General features: G+C 39.2%; 1 protein-coding gene across 1 annotated transcript in view; it reads right to left on the reverse strand.

The window, feature by feature from the left end:
• Positions 1 to 23,809, reverse strand: part of DLC1 (DLC1 Rho GTPase activating protein) — a 238,514-nt gene that overhangs the window by 172,965 nt on the left and 41,740 nt on the right. Inside the window, exons 3-4 of the mRNA XM_082483152.1 lie at positions 7,173 to 7,322; positions 4,362 to 4,502 (exon numbers count right to left, since the gene is read on the reverse strand). Coding sequence (XP_082339278.1) covers positions 4,362 to 4,502; positions 7,173 to 7,322 — 291 coding nt within the window. The remainder of the gene's footprint in view (positions 1 to 4,361; positions 4,503 to 7,172; positions 7,323 to 23,809) is intronic.

Genomic DNA, 23,809 nt, shown 5'->3' on the forward strand with positions numbered 1-23,809 from the left:
TGATTACCTTTGCACAGCGTGATTAAGGCTAAGTTGGACACCGTTGAAGCAAGAAGGATAGGACTGCCAAGAAAAGCAGTAGAAAAATAATCACGGCTGGTTTTTTTTCACCTGAACAGAAAATAGATGGGCTTTGCAGAGCAGATGTTCAAGGACAAAAATTTGGCCACGACTTTTAGGCCTTAGTTGTTATTGCCCTTTAGCCAATGTTTTGTATTTAGGAAAAAAAAAAAAAAAAAAGATGACGATAATTGGTTCAAGCTTTCCTTAACTAGTTAGCTTTTAACTGGGTGCTAAAGAAGGCTATTGTAACTTACCTTTTGTTATTAAAACACATTTTCAATTCTGTAGCCACTTACTGTTTTTATAATAATCAAGCCAAATTTTAAAATAAATCGTTTCTGGTCTTTATTGTTGAACATTGTTATGGGAGTCCAGATGTGTGGCATTAGTTTGTCGAAGGTAACGACATGTAGGATATTTACATTCCTTGCTCTCCAAATCCAGACCAGGCACTCCCATTTTCCAGTGTTTCTCATGACCATTGGGGCAAAAGCCTGTTGATTCCATATTTTTTTAAGCTGATTTCAACTCTCGTGTGATTAATGCTTGCCAAGCGTATATCCTCGAGTGTTAATATTCAAAACTCATTGTCTATTTTGGAGACTGGTGAATAAAAGCCCAGAACATAGAGACGTGCTAATTATAGGAGCATGAACATTCTTTACTCTGTAAACGTAAGTAATATAAAGATGCCAAAAACATTTCTTACTATCCAATCCTGAATTATGTGGGAAATGGACCTGTTCAATCATGTGAATCCATATTTCACAAGGATTTTCCGTTTGTGCACCTTGCCAGACACGTACGTTTTGAGTTCGATCTTACGCTGCGGACCAAACACTCTATTGATCACATTATGCTATTTCACCCGGACCAAGAAATATAATGGCGGCATCCTAAATTTAGGATGCAGGTTATTCAGCTGTATACTTCTCATAAGCCCAAAATGCCATGTACATCTGCATATCAAAGGCTTTCATGCTGCACCCTGCAGAGTCATAGGAAAACCTTTCTATAGAAATACCTTCCTGTAATGCTCTGGGGAGAATCCCGTTCTTCCTGGTTATGCCTGTGTTCAGTACGGAGTACTCTGTGTGTGTGCACGCACGTGTATGCTTTTATATACGTGCACTGTGCACAGGCATTCACACTAACAAGAATGGCTTGGGCTATCTGTACAGGAATTTTTATGAAATGTTAAATAACTTGGGCGTGTAAATACCACCCCCTCAATTTTCTTTAAACGAATACCTACTATCAATATGCAAAGAAAATTATAATTGATACTGGATTTTAAACACAATTTTAAAGGCCTCTGCTACTGGAAATCTTGTTTAACGTTTTAAAATCTGCCCATAAAAATGTAAAATGTCCTGCTTTTCCATAAACCAATGAGTGAATCATTTCCACTAGGGTGCTCAAACCAACTTCTGCCTATGGATATTCCAGCACATTGTGACATTGTTAGAAATTTTTTGTTTTAAAGCCATATAAAGCTGAACTAACATGAATGGACATAGTTTGTCTATACACAAATTTCCAATCTTTATGGTAAGATGTTGTGTAGATAATATCTTTTACAAGTTCTTTCTCAGGGACTTGATTTGAACCCGTATCTCCCTGACTTATTATTCCCCCCCCCCCCCCCCCCCAGTCTGCACATGATGTTTTAATTGTCCAGTCTGATTTTGATGCAGTCAACAGTTTGCTATAGTTTGTTTAAAAATACCACGTATCATTCCATAATGTAACTAACTGCAGTTGTACTCCTGTTTACATATCACTAATAAACCCAACAAAATAAGTTGTCCTTTGAGACTAAGCATCTGGAATGCTCGAAGATCTGCAGTTGCAAACACCAAAAAGGAAGTAGAATCTTTGAAACAGTCCATTACCACTCAAAAGTAGCTCACTGAGTTTCCAGTGCAGAATAAACCCATTCCTACACCAGCTGGTCTGACCAAAAAAAAAAAACCAAACCCAACCAAAAACCTATGAGAACAGTCTCCCTGACAGATAGAGCGCCACACTGAGAATTTTCACAGGAGATCTCTACGTGGAAATCATCTGTACAGAGACATCCCCGATGTCTGTTCTGGGCAGTGTTTGGAGGACATGCCATTCAATACACCATTTTTAAACATTCATCCTGAGAAGAGCCCAAGGGTAAATGTGACTTGAAGAATATGGGAACTCCTTTTCTGCTAGTATGGGTTTGCAGTCAGACAGACTATCCAGCCATGGAGACCGTGGAGAACAACAGGGGTAGAGATACACAAGGGTAAGAACGGAGGGTTCTTTTCTCCTGGTGTGTTCCAAGAAAACTTATGCTTTCAAATAAAGTTTGACTGCAGGTAGGGAGGCAGCCAAAATTTTGAACCGCCGAAGCCGCAGCACACATGAACATCAGTTTGTGGCTCAGAGGGGGTACGCACTCAAAACACTCTGAAAGCCCAGAGCCAAAAGGAATAAAAAAAATATCTGAGAGGATCCCGTTTTTCCCAATTTGCAGGCGATTGATACTGAAGCAAAAATGAACCACTTTTTTGTACTTATCAAATCTACTATGATAAAAATGAAAATACAGTCTTTGCCTGAACGTACTTAGTAAAAAGAGCCCATCCCTGAATCCCGCTATCGAGTGTGGCGAGTTGCAGCTTGCAAAACTTTAGGAAAAAGAGTTGAGCTTCGAGAAAATTTAGCTCCACTTATAAAAAAATTTTAAAAAGGGGATTCTGTATTTTACTCCTACAAGCCACACATCAAAATATTCACAGTTACTCCACAAAGTAAAAAAAAAGATCTCTCCAAAATCATATACATTAAAAAATGTATAATAAAGAAATATTCACAGATATGTTCAGCATAATAAATCCATCACAGCAAAAGACAAATAAATACTTATTAAAGGTGAATTAACGCATAGTATCTAACTCCAAAGGAAGCGACCCACACTTCTGCAAAGCTGGGTGTTAAGAGTTCCCCAAATATTAGAACAGAAATCTAAATTTAAAAGGAACGTTCAGTACCTTAGAGGGTGCCTGTGCTCTTCTCAGGATCTGGGAAAACGGGATATCACCTTCCAGCATAACGTATGTACTTATTTGAGAATTTGTGCTGCGTTCTATGTAATGACAGAGTGCAGAGCTCTCTATTTGCTATAGTTATGCACTGATGATAAATCACAAGTGAATTTATTTTTGTACAAGTGAACAATCCTAAATGTAAATGTTTATTAGAACTTTTGTTACTGCCTCAATCGAAGGCATTAGTTAACTCGCTATTATTGCAGTGCAATAAGTGACAGTTGGCCTCTATTTTACTTTTTATAAACTTGTTATAAACACATATATTTATCCTAACCACACTTTATATTTTAATATTTTATCCCGGATTTTCTGCTGGCTCGGTTCGCAGCAGTGGTTGAATCCGTGAACAGATGGAGCAGGAGTTATGCGAAGACTTTTCAGCCGGAGTGAAGTTCAGAAGAGCCTAGATTTCTCTGCTTCCTGAGGGAGCGGAGAGAGCAAGTGCAAGCGGGAACAGAAAGCATGTCAGGAGTTTCTAGGACATCCAAGCTTTTCTGCCCGTGCTGACGGCTGAAGCGTTAAGAAGAAGGATTCTGCAGTAGATGGAAGACGGCAAAAGGAAGGACCGTGCTCCTGATGGAAGGACCGTGCTCTGTGCATGGAGACGGAAGGAGGCTCCTGCCGTATCTGAGCTCTCAGACCTGCCCTTCCTCACCACCTAGCCTGGGCTGGCACCTGCGGCGCAGGGGCTGCCGGCTCAGAGGCTGCCGTCCGACCCACAGCTTGCCAAATTTGGCCAAATTCTCCCTTCAGAAGGGTACTACCTCTGCTTGCGCTACACAACAGTTTAGCCTCTCGAGAAGACTAGGGTGACTGGGTTTGGGCATCATAAATCAGGCTACACGATTCAGCCACCTTTTTCACTGGCTGCATCCTCGCAGGAGGTTTAGGAAATGTTCCAAGTGACACCACTTCAGGAAACCTTATCTTCCTAATTAATGGAGTAGCTCCTTTGATTTATTTTCTCACATAAAAACTCAGCTTATTATAATAATCAGCCAATAATAGTGTGTTTCTAAATGTGAGACTCCTAGGATTCCTTGCCACTCAAATGGCAGCTTGAGACAACCTGCATTATTAGTCCTTTTTTTCCAGCGTCACACACATGCTGTTGTACAATCCATGTAATGAATAGTATAAAAAAACCTTTATTTCGCTTCCAAGCTGATATCATGAAAGAAGTTAGGAAAATATCATCTTTGTACTCACCCCAGCCTTTGGTTTCGCTCCAGAGCTGGCTACCGAACAGGGAGATGGTAGGTCAGGAGCGTGGATGTTAGGAGACAAGTTTGTTTGTGAGTGACTTACTGAAGCAACATCCACTCCGCTTTCAGAACCAGATTCAACATCCTGTAAAAAAACATTGCAAGTCCCTTCAGCACACGCGAATATGAAATAAAAACATAGTTCTTCTGAATAATGGAAGTATTTAGACAGGCTCGCTCGAATATATATATGCTTAATTTTCTGTGTAAGAGTAATTCCCCTTATCCTTTTCCGTCACCTACACATTTACTTGCTGGCTTTTTCAATGTGGTGGTTTGCATTAGCTGCTGTTCCGAAATTATAAATCACCACTGACATCAAAGCTGTGATTCCCCTAAATGTTAGAATGCCAGGTAAGAAAAATCAGTTTGGGGCTGCAGAAGTCTGACATTTTTCTCTGATGTTCAGTATTTCCTGTGTGCTCCCACCTTCTGTCTCTGGCAGCATCGCGAGCTCGGTGAACATCTGTAAACCATTACGCAGCTGAAATGACATCACCATCCAGCAGTTTATACAATTCAGAGGTACAGCTCCCTAGTTTTTTTTTGGGAATCAGCAGACGCTTATCAGCCAAATGCTATTTCTGGTTAAAATGCCCTTACTTTTAATGACACTGATTACATTCCTGTTCTGAGAATAAAAAGAAGAAGAAATATAGCATGTTTTATTGTTGAGGAAGTAAAAATATAGCACGTGCTTGATTTACTGCGTGGAGTGAAGGCAGGGGGTTATACCGCTCGCAGATAAATCGTGACACGGGTCTGGCAAAGAGCTGGCTATGTGCAGAACCTGCCACATACTGTCAGGATTATTCGCCGAGACGCAGCCTGGGTGAATACAGCTACACAGGAAAAAGCCTGAACTATCAACCCCAGCCAAATCTGTGCAGACAAAGCCTCGGTTTCCTAACAAACACCAATTTTCTAGAATAGGTGAAATATGGGGAAGAGACATCTCGGGGGTTCCGCTCCTGAACTGGAAAGAAGTGACGAACCCTTTGGTTCAGTAATTCCAGTTGAGTTACTGGTCTGCCAAACTGAAGCTGCCAATGAGGCAGGTGCCTCTACACCAAGTACGCAAGTGTGTTGTGTCCTGAAAAGGGTTGGAAATTAGAGCCAAAGCTGCACTCTAGGTGGGACCATGCATTTGAGTCAGATGTTTCCTGCCGGTGAGTCCTCTGCGAAGTGAAGCGTTGGGAAATGCAGCAGAGCCACGGAAATGCCTCTGTAGAAGTCAGCTTGGGTACAGCTGCTCTTGGAAGCTCCTTCTCAGCAGAGCGATGCTGCCGTAGTGCCGAACCATGCCCCCTGCCCTGATACCCATGTTTTTGCATCACCTTCAAATGCTTCATTACTAGAAAATCAGTACGAGACCAAACACGATGCATAAATGTCCCGAAAAACAAATCTTATGATCCTCTGATTTATAATACTCAAAGGCTCAAAAATTCCTAGAAAATCAGTGCGTATAAATAACATATATACCATGTTTGATGCGAGCTGTCTTTCTGGAGGGCTGCTTTGCAACACGGAAACGGGTACCACCTCTGATTATCATGCAGGCTTACTGATACAGATTGTCTCAACTCCCTTTATTGCTGTAAGAAATTAGCCAAAATGCTGGCACGGATTGGTGAGATACAGAGAACAGATGTTAACCTCGAATTTCAGCTTTCCCGTGCCACCGGTGCTCAAGGAGATGCTGCGAGAACATTGACATCCAGGGGGTAAATGTTTAACTATTAAAGTGTAATTATGTTACATCCTTTAAAATAATATATTGCTTTAAAAGTAATATATTATATAATCTTCAGCTGACCAAACCCCACTGAAGCTTAAATACAGCTTTTCTCACCTACAGATCACCCACTTGACTATATAGCAGTAACGAAGTCTGTCTTTAATAGGAAAAAAACCCTCATTATTTAAAAGAAAATACCACTAACAAAAACAAATGACCCGAATGTTAGCCTAAAGATCTTGGGGCAGTATTTCTCAGGTTTCTTAAATTGAAAAACAGCTGCAGCACATGTGGGTGAAATTAACAGGAAGCCTACAGGAGAGCACCTTGGGTCAGCCATTTCATGTTCTTCATAGTTACACGTGTCAACATTTTTCAGAAAAAAAGAACCCATCAATCATGTTTGCGAGCTGCCCAGTCTCCCTTTGGACCACTCTGAGCAAGGAATTCTCGCATTTAAATAAATAAAATAATTAAAGAAATTTAAATAGTTAAAGCACACAACTCTGCCCAAAATATTATTTGAATGACAGAGGATTTCATAAGTGTGTGTCTGCCAAAAAATTTACACAGATCCTCCCACCAGCAGAAAAACAAGACCTGTAGCTCAGACTTACCTTCGGTTCTAACTATTTAATGTCAAATGACACACACACACGTGCTCTGAGGCTGGTGTGATCTTGACTCTGAGCTGACTCTGCATTTACAGTAAGTGATAATTAGAGAGCCAGAGAGTTGCTGAGTCTTGTTGATCTCCTTCTCTTTCATCTGGGAGCAATGAAGCTCTCGTTTATGAAATGATCCCAAAAGCAAAGAATGGGTTCCAATACTACCGCCTTCAAAACACGCATACATACAAACAAAAATACACGACAAACTCTTTACAAAAAGAGTTTTAATTCTGAAAGCAAGGAGCTGATAAATGTGAGGACTGAAAGAAAAAAAAAAATAAAAAGGTGAAGTAAAACCAGATTCTGCTTAGAATAATAAGAAAGATTAAGCAAACCGTCTTACAGGTATATGCCTCCGTTTGTATGTCGGGGTGCTGGATGGGGAAGAGCCTGCACTGAGAGCATTTTCAATATCTTGGTCAAGCTGGTCCAGTTTCATAATTAACAGCACCATTGAATCCAGTCGTGATCGATCCCGATCTTCTGTTATTTCCTAAGGAACGCAAAATACAATTGCTAAATCTGAAATGTCATTACTTGGAAACAAGAAGCTTAAATTCAGAAAGCTCTGTTTCTTAATTTGGCATGAAAGTACATTGAATAATAAGCAGAAAAATATCTTTTTTTTTTGAAAAACACTGTCTTGTGTAATCAATTCAGTGAGCATTGACTTACATCCATTATAACAACTAAATTTAAAAAAAAACCCACAATTTTTTTGGTACAAGTGTGTCATTACCATTTCCTTGGTACACATACTCTTTAAAGAGCTACTGATTCTAAACACTTCTCCAAATATTCAACCCAAGTTAATTAATTTGATTGTGTGAACGTAAACGATGAAGGTTGATGTATGATCGAAATGGGAGAGAAGGAAGTTCAGAGAAGGCATTTTCCATCTGAGATTAACCACAACTACTTTTCCTTGTGTAACTATGTTTTGTCAATTCTTGACAGCGATTTCCGCCTTGGTTGGAAACTGATATACATGAGATACGTTAACCTTATAGCAGACACAGCATTGTAGATCCTCTGACTGGAAAGCGAGGAGGATGAGGGGTATTCACATCACAGCCTTGAACCCCTAGTTTATGCAGCTTCTTTCCCTGTACTCTGTAGCAGATGGAGACCGAGAAGATCCTCAAAAGAGCACCTCAAAGCAAGTTCTTCAGGTAGATGGACTAAATAATGCTCTCCAGGAGTTCCTCCCTCTCTTTCCCTTTTATATGGAGAGTTAATCCAGAAGTTAGCCAACTAGCCTGCCTCAAAATTCAGGAATATGGAACCCTCCGGTGGTTCCTGTATGGATTTTCACAACAGGGAGTTAGAAAATAGGAAGTTCCATTAACTCATTTAAAATAATATTTTTATAAATCCTTCTAAAGAAATGGAAACAAAGATGTTATAATTACTTCGTTGTGTCCAAGAAGTAGACAATGTAAGTGCCCAATTCAGCCTTTTTTGATAGTCATTAAACTGTTTTTCACACTACACGGCAACTTCTCCAGTTAATTAGGATTTTGTTAGTGGGTTTTTTACAGACTGCTTCAAAAAAATTGCAAAACACAAATGAAATGATTCCTGCTAGAATTAAAGGAACTGTATAGATAAAATAGTCATATAAAACATAGCCTACATGGTCTTTATGTGCAGAGAGAGGTGAAGGTTAGTTAACTATGTCTTAGAGAAGCAGAAATACAAATCTGTCAGTCCATAGCAGTTATGAACAACGTTCAAAGCAAAGGCCAAACCCAGGAAAACTGTGTATTTCATTGTTTACTACAACATGATATTTTGGATTGGGTTGCTGAAAAAGCCGATGAATTTTCAGGACCTCCTGAGGAACCTGAACTAAGTTGGGACTGACCCTGAGAGCCTGTTACCTCAAAACAACGTAGCAATCAGTGAAATGGGTTAAGTTTCACTTTCTTTCAAACTGAAAAGGCAATGTCCCAAATGATTCATTGAAACTCCATGCATCTTCATTTTAACTGATGTTAAAGTGATGTCTGCAAACGTCAGAGCAGTTATTTCATCTAATCTGCGTGGCTGCAGAAAGCCCAATGGAGCGAATGAGGACCTGCTAACAAAGGAGACATCACCTCCTACGTTTACCACGGTGGGTGAGATTGTAGCCACTTTACCCATCCAGAGGGGGACAGTGCTGCTACAAAACCCACCCTCCTACACAGTCCCCCAACTTGTATTTGTTTCTACCAGTTTTGCTTGGAAATAGACCGCTGGGAAGGCTAATCAACCTAAAATCTACACTCGACTTAAAACCCAACAGTTAATTGCCACACCACAACAAAATGAGAGGTGGTGACTGGGTGGGGCTTTTTAGTTTGTTTGTTTAGCGTTTTTTTTTTTTTTTTTTTTCAGACTAGAGAGATAACAGGCTTTTTACATCAAGACAAAAAAAAAAAATCTGGAATTTTCCCCAAGCAAATTGTTTGACTTATCCTGCCAAAAAAAAAGTATAAACTTGCTCTGCATGTAGCAGATTGAGAATGCTGGAGAAGAATCTGCTGAAATGAAGAGGTGGCAAAATATTGCTCAAAGTGATATTCAGGCTTGACACAAGGGGCTGGCTTTGCAGGCAAACACCGCTTTCAGAAAACAATAATATTATTAGCATGGAATTTAGCTATTCTGTTCAGAAGTCCGAGCAATGGTTTGCGTTTCTGACTGCTGTTGACATCAGCCTTGTCGTGAGAAGTTTTAACTTTTTAACTGTAGTTTCTATTTTTACAATTTACTGAACAACACAATAATCACTTTCTGTTTGGCTGGGGCACTATAAAATTATATACATGAAAACCTAAGGATTATATGAAAAATTTAACACATAAAAATAAAAAAACTTAAGTTGGAAATTCAGCACAACACACTAAATAAATATTATAAGATTAATTTATGTTTAGAGAGTTTTAGCCTTGATATTATCTAATAAATTTCCAAGAGCTTTATAGCACATTTCTTTTTTGCATCTCCCTTGTGTGTATATTCTGAGATTTTATTACCGAAGTGTGATATGATCTAAAGCCAGCAAGATATTAACAATTTGTTTTCTTTTGAAAACACAGTATTTTCTTTGCATCCAGTCTTTCACGTTTTTCCCCATTGATAGGTAGCTACTTTCCAAATCAGAATGCAAAAATATAAATTACATTTATACAATTATACCAAAGCCTACCTTTATCATTATGAACTCAAACTTGGGCATTAGAAGGTGCCTGGTCAAAGAATTCCCTTACAACCTTAATTTCTGCCTTTGTGCAATTTAGAAATGCATCCCAAAGATATACAGTAGGTCAAACTTGAGATGTTATTTGTCCGGAGATTTTATTTTTAACATGTCTCCACACAAAGAGGAAATACTTTAGGTCATGAACTGGAAAAAACAATATTTCTTTTAATTCGTATCCTCACTGGTGTGATAAAGGAGCTAGTTAAATTCCAATATATTCATATGTTTAGAACAAAAAGCATTGTAACTCTTCCCAGTATGAAGGATGCTTGAATTACTCCTAAATTAAGTATTAAAACTTAAAAGTTAAGGTCGTATTGAAAGAAATCCAAACATTTTTACAAGGAAAACAGTTCACAAGCCCTGTTGCTACCATCAGCAAACTCGGCTAATAAAATGAAAACATTTTGGAGAACATGGTTACAGATGGGACTCCGCCACTTTTTTTAGACACTTTTGTCATTTTGGAGCTTATATTGTTATTGAAAAGAATAACACTATTTTTTTCTCTATGTACTCCTGTGTCTTCAAGTGCTTGCTTGTCTTTTTACCACCAAGCTGCTTTGTGCTTGCATTTACGAACTGAGGCTGTTTATTACCGTGATAACCAATAGCACTCTGCATGGAGAACACCTGGCAATTCCTGAATACAATGTTCTTTGCGCATAATGTGATATTTTTTGTTTTGAACATTCGATGGATAAACAACAAACTCTGAGAGCACTAATCAGAGTTTTTCTAACAAGTTCCTCCCCACCTTACTTTTTTAAGGATGCAAGAGTTTTATATCCATATTATCAGCAGGTTACGATGATTTTAGCCTATTCAAACAAAAGAAAACAATTAAGGAGTACAACGCTACTTAAGTTTGGATATAATACATCCATTTTGTCTTATCAGGGCATGACAAAACAATTGAAGCAGACACCCTTCACTTCCTTGCTCTCTTTAACCCTGTATTTCTTGAAGTGTATTTTTCCCCTTCTCCTACAGCCACTGTTTTACATCATACACACACCCCCTTCTTCCTCCTGTAGCCCCTTTTCCCACATACCTCTTTCAGCTGAGGACAGCTGAAGCAAAGGGTACCTTTTGAAAAGTTGCACTGTTAAGAGTAAAACCTATTTTAATTTTCACAGCAGAGATTTTGCACAGACGCAGTTAGTACGCAAAACGAACTTTGTGCTCTCTCATAATACCCACAGGGGGGTTGAATCGCTCCCACCTTCCCTGGAAGTGCTCCTTTTCAAAGCGTCTGCTGGTTTCCAGACCAGAGCAGACCTCATTAGTGCCAGCGGGGTCCCCTGTGGTTAAGGAGGGGAGAAGATGTCCCACTCCCAGTAGCCCCCTGTTAGGGCCATCGGGGCACCACCAACCTCGCTCCTCCCTGACACTCTTGTGTCAAGGTGCTCATTGTTTCTTTGAAAAGGAGACCTTGGTTTTTTAGAGGTAAGCCTATTGCACAGCTGACCAGGCAAGCTCGATTACCCACAAAAGAAAGGGATCTTTTATGGAAAGTGTTGGCTGAGTTTTGTCTGGTATTCTTGATCTGCAGCCAGCAGCTGGACCAACTTAAAGTCTTGTATTAATGCTATGTATATCAGATGGCGTTAAATCACTCATTCTTGTCTTTCCTTGCTCAAAAATACCCTTTATGAAAAATAGAAAGTTATTAAATCACTGATTTTATACTGTGAAGGTTTTCATCTGAACTGAAAACAAAAAAAAAAAGGAAAAATGAAAAATATGCTATGTTGGAATTATCTGTTGATTTTTCCTAGCAGGTGTATAAATCAGATGTGTAATTTTCATCTTTCTGCACTGCAGCGTACATTTCACAAACTTTGAAAAATATCTAAGAATTATATCTTTCTCTAATTTTTACACTCTACAGCACCACATTAGAGTCCTATTCTCCATTATATGGCAGGGATTGCAGGCGGAGAACACTAAAACACAATGAAAAAGTTAAAGCTCTCCATTCATTATTTGACATAAGACACGAGGCCTAGACACAAGCAAAAGTCAGAGTAAGATTACTCTTATAAATCGTATTTGGAACTAATATTTAGAATAGACTGAAAATGGAGGAAATAACAGAAGCCTACACTGGTGTACACATGCACAGGTGAGGAGACACGCTCATGCACGCAGCTATCCCGACCCGTTCACGCAAGTTTTGAGAAACTAGCTTTTCTTCCGATTTTTCTTACAAGACCTTTAGATAGCCGACTCAATTTGCCAGATATTAACTATTCAATGGCACTGGTTTACGTGCGCTTTTTCATTCCTGTTAAACCCACAAATAAGTTATGTTTGCAAAAGGGAAGTCTTCAGAGGCACTTAATTGCTTTACAATGTCGCAATTGTGATTTTCACTACTGTATCCTTAAAAGAAATCTAATAAATACAATTACATCAGAAAGTCAGCTCTGAATAACATGTTCTCTTAACAAAACACATGCTTTTTATGCTTCCAGACAAAAAAAATAGGGCTTCTTCTGTGGAGCATAGTGCTTACGGGGATAGTGCTGCACTCTCTGGGGAAAAAAGGGAAAAGTGTTGGAAAATGACGGAGAGGATAAATTCAAATATAGCCAAGCTGGTAAGTTCCAGGAACTGGGAGATTTCAGGACCAGAAGTGAGGTGGAACTTCTCCATTTCCCTAACTTTTCACGAGATCTTTCATACCCATGTGCAATTCACAGATAAGTTCTCCTGAATTCAACCTGATTTCCATTGAAGAAACTTGCCATCTTTTAAGTTCAAAGCTAATTTAATCGAAACAAAAGCATTCCTCTTTAGTAACTTCCTTTCTACAGCTGTTTTTGCCTAAACACACACTCAACCTGTAGACTGATTGCGCTTTCCCACGTTTCATGTCAGCCAAGTAAACTATATAGCAGAGATGTTATTTTAATAATGAAATTTAGCAATTCACTATTGATGAAACGGAAAATCACCCCAAAACCTTGGGGCAAAACAATCTGAGGAATCAGTATTACGCGGCTGTGTTAACTCAGCAGGGACAGCAGGCAGTGGTTACTCATGAAGTGGTCGCTCTTGAAACACGACAGCTCTGTAGTATGAATCTACGTCAATCACGATCACATTCTAGCTAATGACAATTAGCTATTAATTAGATATTAATGGAAAACATAGACTTCTCAGACTGTTACTAGTGCGTTAACATTATACCAATTCTCCTGTAATACTAACGCAAATAATGATTGGTGGCACCAATTTAGGTAACCAACAGAAGCAAACCAAATCATAAAGGTAACAGCTCTAAATGCTATATCTTGTCCAGTGTACAAGATAATTATCTTAAACTTACAATACAACTTCATGAACTACAGACGGTGGGTGAAATCCCACTCTCTGTCTTTGGAGTTACACGTGTTTACAGTAGCCAGTCTGATGACACCCAACTCCCAGGAATTATTCCTGATTTAGGATCATGTCAGGATTATGACTATGAAAATTTGCTAAAATCAAATCATGCACAGAGCACAACATGACCATAATTTGTCTTCATTGGGTGGAAAAAAAATATAGTTAAACATGAAATCATTAATCATGGTCTTTCCAGCATAAAGAATATTCGATTACTTTCCAATTTCCTTCTTCTTCTTCTTCATATTTTGTAAATTAGCATTGTAGTCACATTTTATAACCGCACTCTTATGGCTATGACTTAGAAAGTAAGGAAAAATCAGGTTTTTACCTTTACTGAACCCCATTTCTGTTTGCTATGTGTGGAAAGACTTCTGTTTTGTGGAGAATACTATGACAGTTATCTAAGCACTATTTATTGGACTGGAAAAATACTGTGATTAAATAGAACTGTGATGCAATAGATTGTGAGTGATACATGATTGATGCTGCATTTTTTATATTATTGCAAAACTACCTCAGATCCAGTAAGTTTGTGTAAAATCAACAAGAAAGTATTTCAGTGAACTTCTTACTGCTTTCCTATTATGTTGTAAATCAGTGTCAAACAAGGCAAAATAGTGACTCTGTTTTAATCATCAGAAACGAAATCAGCATTAGCGACATGTGTCAGCATGTGAGAAAATGTAAGTAGATGGATCACAAAACATTGATCCTCTTTGAATTTATCTATTATTATCATCCTTTGAAGTTTATAATATTTTAAAATGTTATACCACAATTTTATTATCTGTATAGCACAGTTAAAAAAGCAAAGAATTTCTGAGGACTTCAGTTTCCATAATATTAGAGGTTAATTTCTCTGGGCAATAAAACCCATCATTTGGAAATCTATATTTGAACTGTGACAAGTTTTTTGTACTCCGACTGTTCACATTTACCCAATTTGGAAGTGCTTGAGAATGAGAGTCACAGGTGTCTGGATGGCTGATGAGGCACCAACACTTAGGACACCCCATTCTTAAAAGAAAATTTGGACTTAGGGAAATATAACTGAATATATGACAGACACAAAAGATTTCACGTTTGGCCCATTAGTATACTTTATAACTTGTGATTTGTTCCTCCTTAAGACACAAGGCACACCTAGAAACACAATAATTATGAGCCAACAACGGAGGATAATTATGAGCCAACAATGCAACCTCATGGCAAAAAAAAAGACCAACAGTATCTGGGCTGCACTAGGAAGAACGTTGCCAGCAGGACAAGGGGGCTATCCTTCCCCTCTGCTCAGCCCTGGTGAGACACATCTGGGTTTGATGCTGGGTCCAGTCATGGACTCCCCAGTACAAGAGAAACATGGACATACTAGAGCAAGTCCGGGGAAGATGATTAAGGGTTTGGAGCACCTTTCGTATGAGGAGAGGCTGAGAAAGCTGGAATTGTTTAGCCTGGAGAAGAGAAGGCTCAAGAGGGATCTGTCAGATGAATGAGTAAGATAGAGCCAGGCACTTCTTAGTGGTACTCAGAGACAGGATGAGAGGCAATGGGAACAAACCAAGATACAAGAAATTCCATTTAGACCTAAGAAAAAAAACTTTACTGTGAGGGTGACTGAGAAGAGGAATAGGTTGCCCAGAGAGGTTATGGAGTTTTCATCATGGAGATATTAACAATCTGACTGGACAGGGTCCCAGACAACCTGCTGTAACTCTTCTTGGACTAGAAAATCTCAAGAGGTGTCTTCCAACCTCAACCATTCTGTGATTCTGTGATAGTTTTTAACACTTATTGCAATATGCTTTTTAAAGAGGACACAAAAGATATTATAGTGCGAGCCAGTGTGGCATTTAGGATACTTTACTTGAACTGTTGTCTCCACCTGTAATCCCCTCATCTCAATTTCTTCACCTTTTGTCAGTCTTGAGCTTTGAAAGAGAAAAAAAATTGCTACATGGACATAACAAACTAAGGCTTATCATAAGTTAATTGGTTGGATAGGACTTTGGAGGTCTCTAGACCAACCTTCCGCTCAAGTAGGGCCAGTTGTGATCAGAGCAAGCTGTTCAGGCCTTGACCCAGTCAGGTTATGGAAACCCTCGAGGACAGAGAACGCTCAACCTCTCTGGGCCACCTGCTCTCATCTCTCATGACTGTCCTCATGGGAAAAAAGCTTTTCTCTGAAGAGATCATCTAATGCATTTCAAACCTGGAAGTAAGGAATTGTTTAGAAATGGAAAGCAAACCCAATACTTTCAGTTTCACACTGCAGGGAAGACAGCGCAAAGAGGATGGGGGAAGAGGAATGAATACAAAACCTAGTTTGTCCTCCAGTTTACCAATGAAAACATAGAAACCAGGTAATGACCACTATATGTATGAAGTCTATTAGTGACACTCTACTCCACCATATCTGAAGATACTGCAATAGTAGTTCTGAGCAGCCTCCTGAAATTAATGGGATTCTTCCCACGACTGCAATGAACTTTGAATCAGACCTAGCACAAACATGAGAATTAAAACCCACAAACCACTGTACACTCTAACTTCTCCCAGGCGAGAAATAGAAGTGCTTGTCTTAAATGGTTATCATGCTACCCTAGTATGTGAAGAGTTTTAAGAATACAGGTTGCACTGTGCACTGTCAACTCAATCTTTTCAGACAAGGTATCTGTTCATTAAAATGACTGTGATGTGAATTAATGAGAAACCAGCCTATTAAAAAAACCACAACACAATCCCCTTGCTAATAATACCTGAATAAATTTGCCTATTATTTGTGGGTGTGGAAGGGAGAGTATCCACCAAGTTTCAAGTCCAGTTAACAAGTTGCAGAAAATCTGCTATATTTGCTTTTCTTTGCAAGCAAAAAGTTTGTGCAAAGCTAGGAGTCATTATGGAAGAAATGTGCTGTTATACAAAAATTATAACAATTCTTCATACGAGGGGAGCAGGTTTAGCTGGTTACTTAACCTTGTAAACCCTGACACGAGGTCTTATCTTGAAGATGTCCAAGTTATCATTCATCTGTTTTTTTTTTGTTTTTTGTTTTTTTTTTGTAAAAATATAAATATTTAACTGCTTCTGCCTTTTACTTTATTTTTTTTCTTTTTTGAGTCCCGTGGGTTTATTTATATTTCTATGTATTTACAAGTCACATAAACACACACACATGCATGCATGCACTCTGATTTGTGCAGTGAAGAGACTTTGTACACTGATGATAAGTTTAAATTTGGCATTTTATAAATGCAGAAGTAAATATTCCAAGTTTAACTGGAGAGACTAATTAAAAAAATAGATTGGGTTGGCTCATTACCAAGAGTTGCCTGAGAATTTTTACGTATTGAACGACAAAATGTAGGAACACGCAACTCACTGAAATCAGCCCAGTGCTTTGCGGCTTCTGAGAAACCGGTCATTTATTTAGATATCTAGCTAGAGGCAGAAGAATCTGCATTTATCTTTCTGCTTTTGGTAATCTCGCTCAAGTTAGCAGTTTACACGACAGATTCACTAGGCATGTCTGCCAAACACAAACAGTTTCCCATCCCTCATGTCTGGAGGAGGCTGTTAGAAGAGAAAGGGAATCAAGGGAAGCTGAGGTAGGGTGCACTCAGCAAAGAGTATTTTCTTCCCCTGTACCCTGAAGCGTGACTAGATTATGGACACCTCTGTAAAGAGACAACAAAGTGAATACGGGACTTTAGAGTTGATGGTAGAAAGAATGAGGTGGGGGATTCAATGTGGAGAGAAGAGCTCAAGTTCTTGTATGGAAAGTTATATGATATGGACAGGTATATACCAACCATGCCGAGTCACAGGGAGTCCGAGCAACCTCGTGTCTGAAAGGACACCCGGGATCAAGGCACAAAAATTGTGAAACCAGATGCCTAAGACCTGCTTTAAATGAGTCACCAGTTAATCTGCTCTACTGCAGAGTGGACCTGCTTTGTCTGTGGAGCGAGGAAAGCAACACAGCATCGCATGAGAATCAAAACCCATAAACCGCACTCCAACTTCTTCCAGGTGAGAAATGGAAATGACTGTCTTAGATGGTTAAAATGCTAACCTATTAAATTCAGAGTTAAATTAAGAACGCAGGTTGAAAGAGGCGAGGCAATGTGATGTGGTGTGGGGTGCTCTATGTGTGATATGACAAGACTTGGTTACAGTCCTACCGGCAAGATGGGCAAAATGGAAGACTTAGTTTGAGGTGGTTGTGTTTTTCTTTCCTTTGTTGTGCTCTTCAGCAGCACTGAAGTACAGCACTGCAGTTCAGATAATAAGGCTTGGAGAAAAATGAAGGAACAAATAAGTACCAGTAGAGCGAAAATGGTATTAAAAAGGCGAGGCAATGGCTAGCAGAGCGGGAAATACTAATGCTAATCCAAACAGGACACTCTTGTGGTACAGAAAACAACAAAAATGCAAAAGTGGAGTTTTCTGCAAATGTAGAAGAGCAAACTTCACAGAAGTTTGGCAATATACAAAATTTTCCTGTACTGTTAATATTCTGTCCCTGCATAGACCACCCTTCCATGCAAAGCTATTTGGAAACCTCTTTTAAATATTTGGTGTTACTTCTGGTTCATTTCAACAGAAAAAAAAATGCACTAACTGAAGATTTTTGAAGTCATGCAAGTGACCTGGGGGAACCGTTGAAAGATTTTCTTAGGCTTCCTGTTGTGGCAGATGTAGCCATGGATGATGAAGGCTGTTGCAAACTTCCAGAACTTATAGCAGAGTCATGTTTTCTTGTGCAGGCATTTCGTGACAAATAGAGGAGGGAAACTGAGAATTTAAACTCTTCTCTAATAAGACTGAATTTGTTTAGAAACAGGAAACTTCAAAATAGCACTGTTTCTTTCAGAGATCTCTGCAGTAAAAACACTGGAACAGATTCTCAGAATGCTGCTTATGTTTGCATGTGACTTGCATGACACGATTGATTTAGTTGTCAGTATATACGGAAAAACATTTGTAAAACTGAATGACCTTTTTACTGTAGGCCTTAATCAACGTAAACCATCATGCTCCTCTCCCCTCCCCCCCGCCCCCATTATATTATAAAGGCAATTATAGCACTCGCATCTCCAAGAGCGAGACCTTGAATAGGGTGACCAGTGTCTCTTCCTACAGTTAAGGACAATATTTAGAAAAAAATGCAGTCAAACATTATTTGGAAGTCCCAAAGATCTACTTGCTTGCCTCCCAGTTTTGCCCACCATACTGCTGCAAGACTGGTGCTTTGCTGTAAATCCAAGCATTCTGCCTGGCTTCTCTGTATTTACTATCCGAAAACAGATTGTTAGCTATATAAGTGTACTTGATCTTGCCTCTAGCAACGAGCTGAGCTTTTTGGCTATGCCTCTCCATGGATTATGTAGACTGCTCATCTCTTTCTTGCAAAGATACCTTTCAATAGCAAGACAAACTCGAATGGATGTTCCCTACTGTGTAGTAAATACACTACTAAACCTTACAATGGTCAATGATTTAAAATATACTTTCACCTTACATGATGTGAGAGTTTAGTATTTCAAGATTCAAGTGTGATCAGAACGCAATCATTTAATAACTTTGTACTTTGTTCTGTTTACAGTTGTACTCTGAACCTAGTTTTAAAAAACAGATATCTAAATCATGATATGATACAGGTCACGGCTTCATGGTTGCTTTAATTTTCCCAAAATTTGCAGTTCTACTACAAGTTGTTGTTCCCTCATCTACTCTCCCAGGCTGCCCCTTACCTCCCCTTGTGCCAGCACTAGTTGCCAGTGGTGAGCCAGTGGGGATCCCGCTGAACACGGTCCCTGGGGAAGGGGTAGTGCCGAGCAGGGTCGGTTTCCTACTCTGGTTCTCCGTGCAGCCATGCAAATGTCAGTGCCAGCCAAGGAAGGACAAACAAAGGCAGGACAAAAAGCTGTATCTTTTTTTTTTTTTTTTTCTTTTGCAAGAGCCTGGATTTATGTTGGTGCAAAGTGACCGCATAACTGTAACCTTGTTTTTACAGGCGAGGTTATGCTGGTTTTTACAGGCATTGTTGGGTCTGGGGGCTTGTCAAATGTTTTTCTTCAGGACACCACTACAGGGAGCTTGAGGGGGTCTGCACATTTGTAACTTGGTCAATGAGGGTCTGAAAGAAAGGCGTATTGTCAAAAAAGAACAGTCAACTGCTGTCCCCTGCTCCTCAATTCACCCATGTATCCTTCTTGAGCTTTGCCAACCTATGCAGCTGATGAAATGCCAGAGATATTTTTTTTTTTATGTCACAAGTTTGCAGGAGAACATGATAGCATGAGAAAATCCATTACTAATTTTTTATATTCAGTGAAAGGAGTTTAAGTGCCTTGTTTTCTTGAAAAAGAGCTCATTCTTTCCCACGTGAAAATTGGATTGTCCCGGTGACAATTACTTTCTTATTAAATTACTTCTGCACAGTAAGATTTAAACGAAGGGTAGTTTTGTATCACAATCCACAGCACATTGATAACTATGAGAACTGTTACTGGTGACTGAGGAGGTGGTGGTGAGAATCTTGATCTTGAATGAGGATAAAATTTGTATTTGTGATTAAGACCGAACCAAAGTTAGAGTTCAGGTTTGGGTTAAGACCCAACACCCCTGAATTTTCAGAACTTAACTCAGCAAAAGTGTTTCAACGAAAGGGTTAAAAAGTTAGATGTTCATATCAGACTTCTTATCTTACCTATATGGAAGCCTCGTCACTGGCAAACCGAGCCCCCCAAACTGGGATCAGGATCAAATGCGTGGGAAGTGAAGATGCTGATCAAGGCAACTGCTCTTCCTTTTCAGCCACATGAAGAAAGATTCTAGATAGCTCAAAGCCTTCATGGCGCATGTCCGCTCTTTCACTTTGAATTTTTAGCAAGTAGTAGCAAATGGCAATCAAAGGTTTTGAGCAGTTACAGAAATCAAAGGAAGCTGGATCACCCTTTATACGGAACACAACATATTTTACAACTAAGATACTTCCTGGATTAAATAGCCAAGACGTTGCTGTCATGTCAGCTTCTGTGAAATTCTGCACTAAATACGGGATGCCTTCCGCAGAGCTGATAATGGCCCAAATTGGGTAAAAACTACCAAAACCCCCTTTGTTTACCTCAAACACCCCTTAATAGCATCTTTCTTCTGTATATTGTTGTCTGAAATTCATGAAAGCTAAGCGTCTGACCATGTGCTAAGTGGTTGACTGGAATTTTGTAAAAGCCTGTGGTTCAGACAAGGAATTCCGCTCTTCTGTATAATATATTCAGCTATTTCATGTATGCCTTTGAAATACGTTTATGCGCACTGGAATTATTCTAGCTATTAAATGTTACTTAATGGGACTGATTTGTGCACAGTGCGCAGCACTGAGGGCGGGCTCAGCCACACACGCTGGCCTGCAAACGAGCCTTTAGGGCTCACTATTCATCCACTTCAAAGATCGTAACCCACGTAACACACACTACCAAAAGACAAAGTTACTGTGAAAGCCTCATTCTTCTACAACCACCTTTTTGAATCCTTGAATTCATTCTCCTCTAAAAAAGTTTGCTGCGTAGACTTTTCTGTCATTCACTTTAAATACTCATTTTCCTTTAGCGTTTCTATCCTAAATCTTTAACGCAGGCACAAAGTTGCACCACATAACTGCTACTAAAGCAGTTTTCCATAAACATTTAAATGAATACAACTTGTATACTTGTTTTTAAGCACTCACTGCTTTTTCAACATTAAGTCCAGCTTCTCGAGTCTCCTGACTATTCTCATCTGAAACCATCAACACTAACTGCTTTAAATATTACACAATATTAAGCATTACACATTTATATACAGTATTAATGAGCTAACAATAGAAAGTCATAGAATCATAAAAAATACAACTGGAGGAGATCTTGAAATGTCATGTCATCTGTCTCCCTCTCAGTGACAGAACTGTCACACTTGATGGATGGTCCTCCAGTTCCTCTTACAAACCTTCAAAACTGCCCCAAGCAAAGAAGGTTCTATTCCAGTGCTACCTTCCTTAGCACCGAAAACCTAATTCTGATGTGGAATCCCAATCTTTCTCTAGCTTGAACTCATTAATTCTTATTTTTGCCAATTTTTGGTCTACATGACAGACTTTTCTTGTCCTTGGAGATGGTATTATGTTCCCCCCTAGTCTCCTGTTCAGGCTCATTCCTTCCCCTCCACACTGCAATGACAGGGATCGGTTTCTGCCATCTCTGGCCATTCTCACGTCTCTCGAGTCTCTCCTGGGCTCTGCTCCTCAGGAGCAACTTGCAAAACCTTCTGCCTTCACTACAGGTGAAACCGATGTAAAAAGTGCGTCTCCAGGAATGGAAAAGCACAGTATGCTCAGGACCTTTTGCTCAACGATTTACCTCTTTACTTTGTTCCACTTCATGTTTGCACGGCTGCTGGGTAGGTTCCCATGCAGGGTGTGCTGGCCAGCCGTGCCCTGGAGCCATGCCCACCCGCAAACGAATTACGCTGCATTATAGGATAACCGATCCTCTTTAGGAAGCAAGACAAATAGCTTCAAAACTGAATAGCACTGTACATTCTTTTTTAAAAAAAACTCACGATTTATTGCAACTGAGGTGACAGTTCAGCACCAATCCCATGGGGATATCACGATATAATTTTCTTTCACATCATTTCATATCTCAGCCACGATGACTGTTCGTGTGACATATACCAGGACTGTCTGAGGATTTTTATTTCCTCTATCAGCAATAGCAAAAATATATTATTCTAAATTGTGTGCATAGCTATTGATGGAAAACTATATTTAGATTTTATTCTTCCCCACTGCTTATTCTTCTACTTCCAGATTTTCTTTTACAATGAAGGAATTGAAAAAGTCTCAGACACTGAAGGAATAAGCTGCTTAAAAAACCTAAGTATTTCTTACTGTAAAGCCTGAAAGCATCTCATATGGATATACCAAGGTGAGGAAAAAATATTAAAGGAAACAGAACACATTAGAAATACTGATGTGACAGATTATAGCGTATCATACCTGAATTCTTAACACATTTATCTAAAATACCACAGCCTGTGTTTAGACTGTCAATCAAGACAGTAATAAAGAGTAAATAAGCAGTAAATGACAGCCTGAGATGAAACCTGAGCCCCTGCCGCCAGGGAGAAGCTAACTAGCAAAGCACTAGCGGGACCCCAGTCCAGCTGAGACTGGACTGTGGCCACAACGTTTTCCTTTTCCGTTGCGTTCCTGCGAGTCTCAGCCAGGCTGCAGCAGGTAACGGCGTTAGCGCTCGGCTCTGACAGTCAGGAACAGAAGGGGAGAAGTGCCCGTCTACTCAGAAAGGACATGCTGCTCAAATTGAGGTCAGTCGGTCAGCCTGTGTCAGCGCGTCTGTCCACAACGGACCCACTAGCCTACCATTAGGAGCTTGGCAGTTGGAATGGGAGGCGAGGTTGGTTACATGTCCTAGTTCTGCCTGCCACCCAATGTATCTATATTGTAAATATGACCACAGCAACGCAGGAGATGCATAAATATATAAACATTATATATATATATATTTATATATATATATATATATATAAGGATGGAAAACAGATACAGAAGTTAATGTCAGTTCCAAGTGTGGCTTTACCAAATAGGAGGTTTGAGTTCAAGAGTTTCCTCAAAGAGAAGGTGGAATAAAAAGACAAACATTCCAGAGCCAGGATTAAATCAGATACTTTAACTAACTTTCAACAAACTTGGATTCCATTCTAAACTCTTGCCCAAAACAGTTATTGGGGTGGATATTATTTAATTCTTACAAAACAATTTGCAAATATTTTAATGATTTAATTGTAACATGGTTTTAATTATTTTCAAATTGTTTTCCCCACCTGAATCTGTATTTCTTGCTGGAAGTCAAGATTTTGGTAACTACAGAATTCCAGTAGTTATGGCTAGAAATATTAAAAAATCTCAGAAAATGCTGCAAAAAAAATGAAAATAAATATAACTTTTGGAAATGTACTAGATTTGTAGCAAGATTTTATTTTGAAAAGACTAATTTTGAATTAAAATATAAAAATAAATTCTGGCCATAGAATGAGAGCTGAAAAAAAGCACAGGAAAAGAAAACTCATTATGTGTAAGAAAAGAGAAAGATACGAAAGGAAAGAATAAGAAACTCAAAGTTGCTGCAGCATGAACAAAACAACAGTACTGTCAGTCAGCACCTTGCTATGATCTTGGCACTGCACTTCTGGTGGATTTCAATCTGACAAAAAAGCAACTATAAACACTCAAGCAGGATGTTGCTAACAATGAATAAACTGCATTGTAA

Source organism: Vanellus vanellus (assembly GCF_965231255.1).
Source record: "Vanellus vanellus genome assembly, chromosome: 4".
Lineage (NCBI taxonomy): Eukaryota > Metazoa > Chordata > Aves > Charadriiformes > Charadriidae > Vanellus > Vanellus vanellus.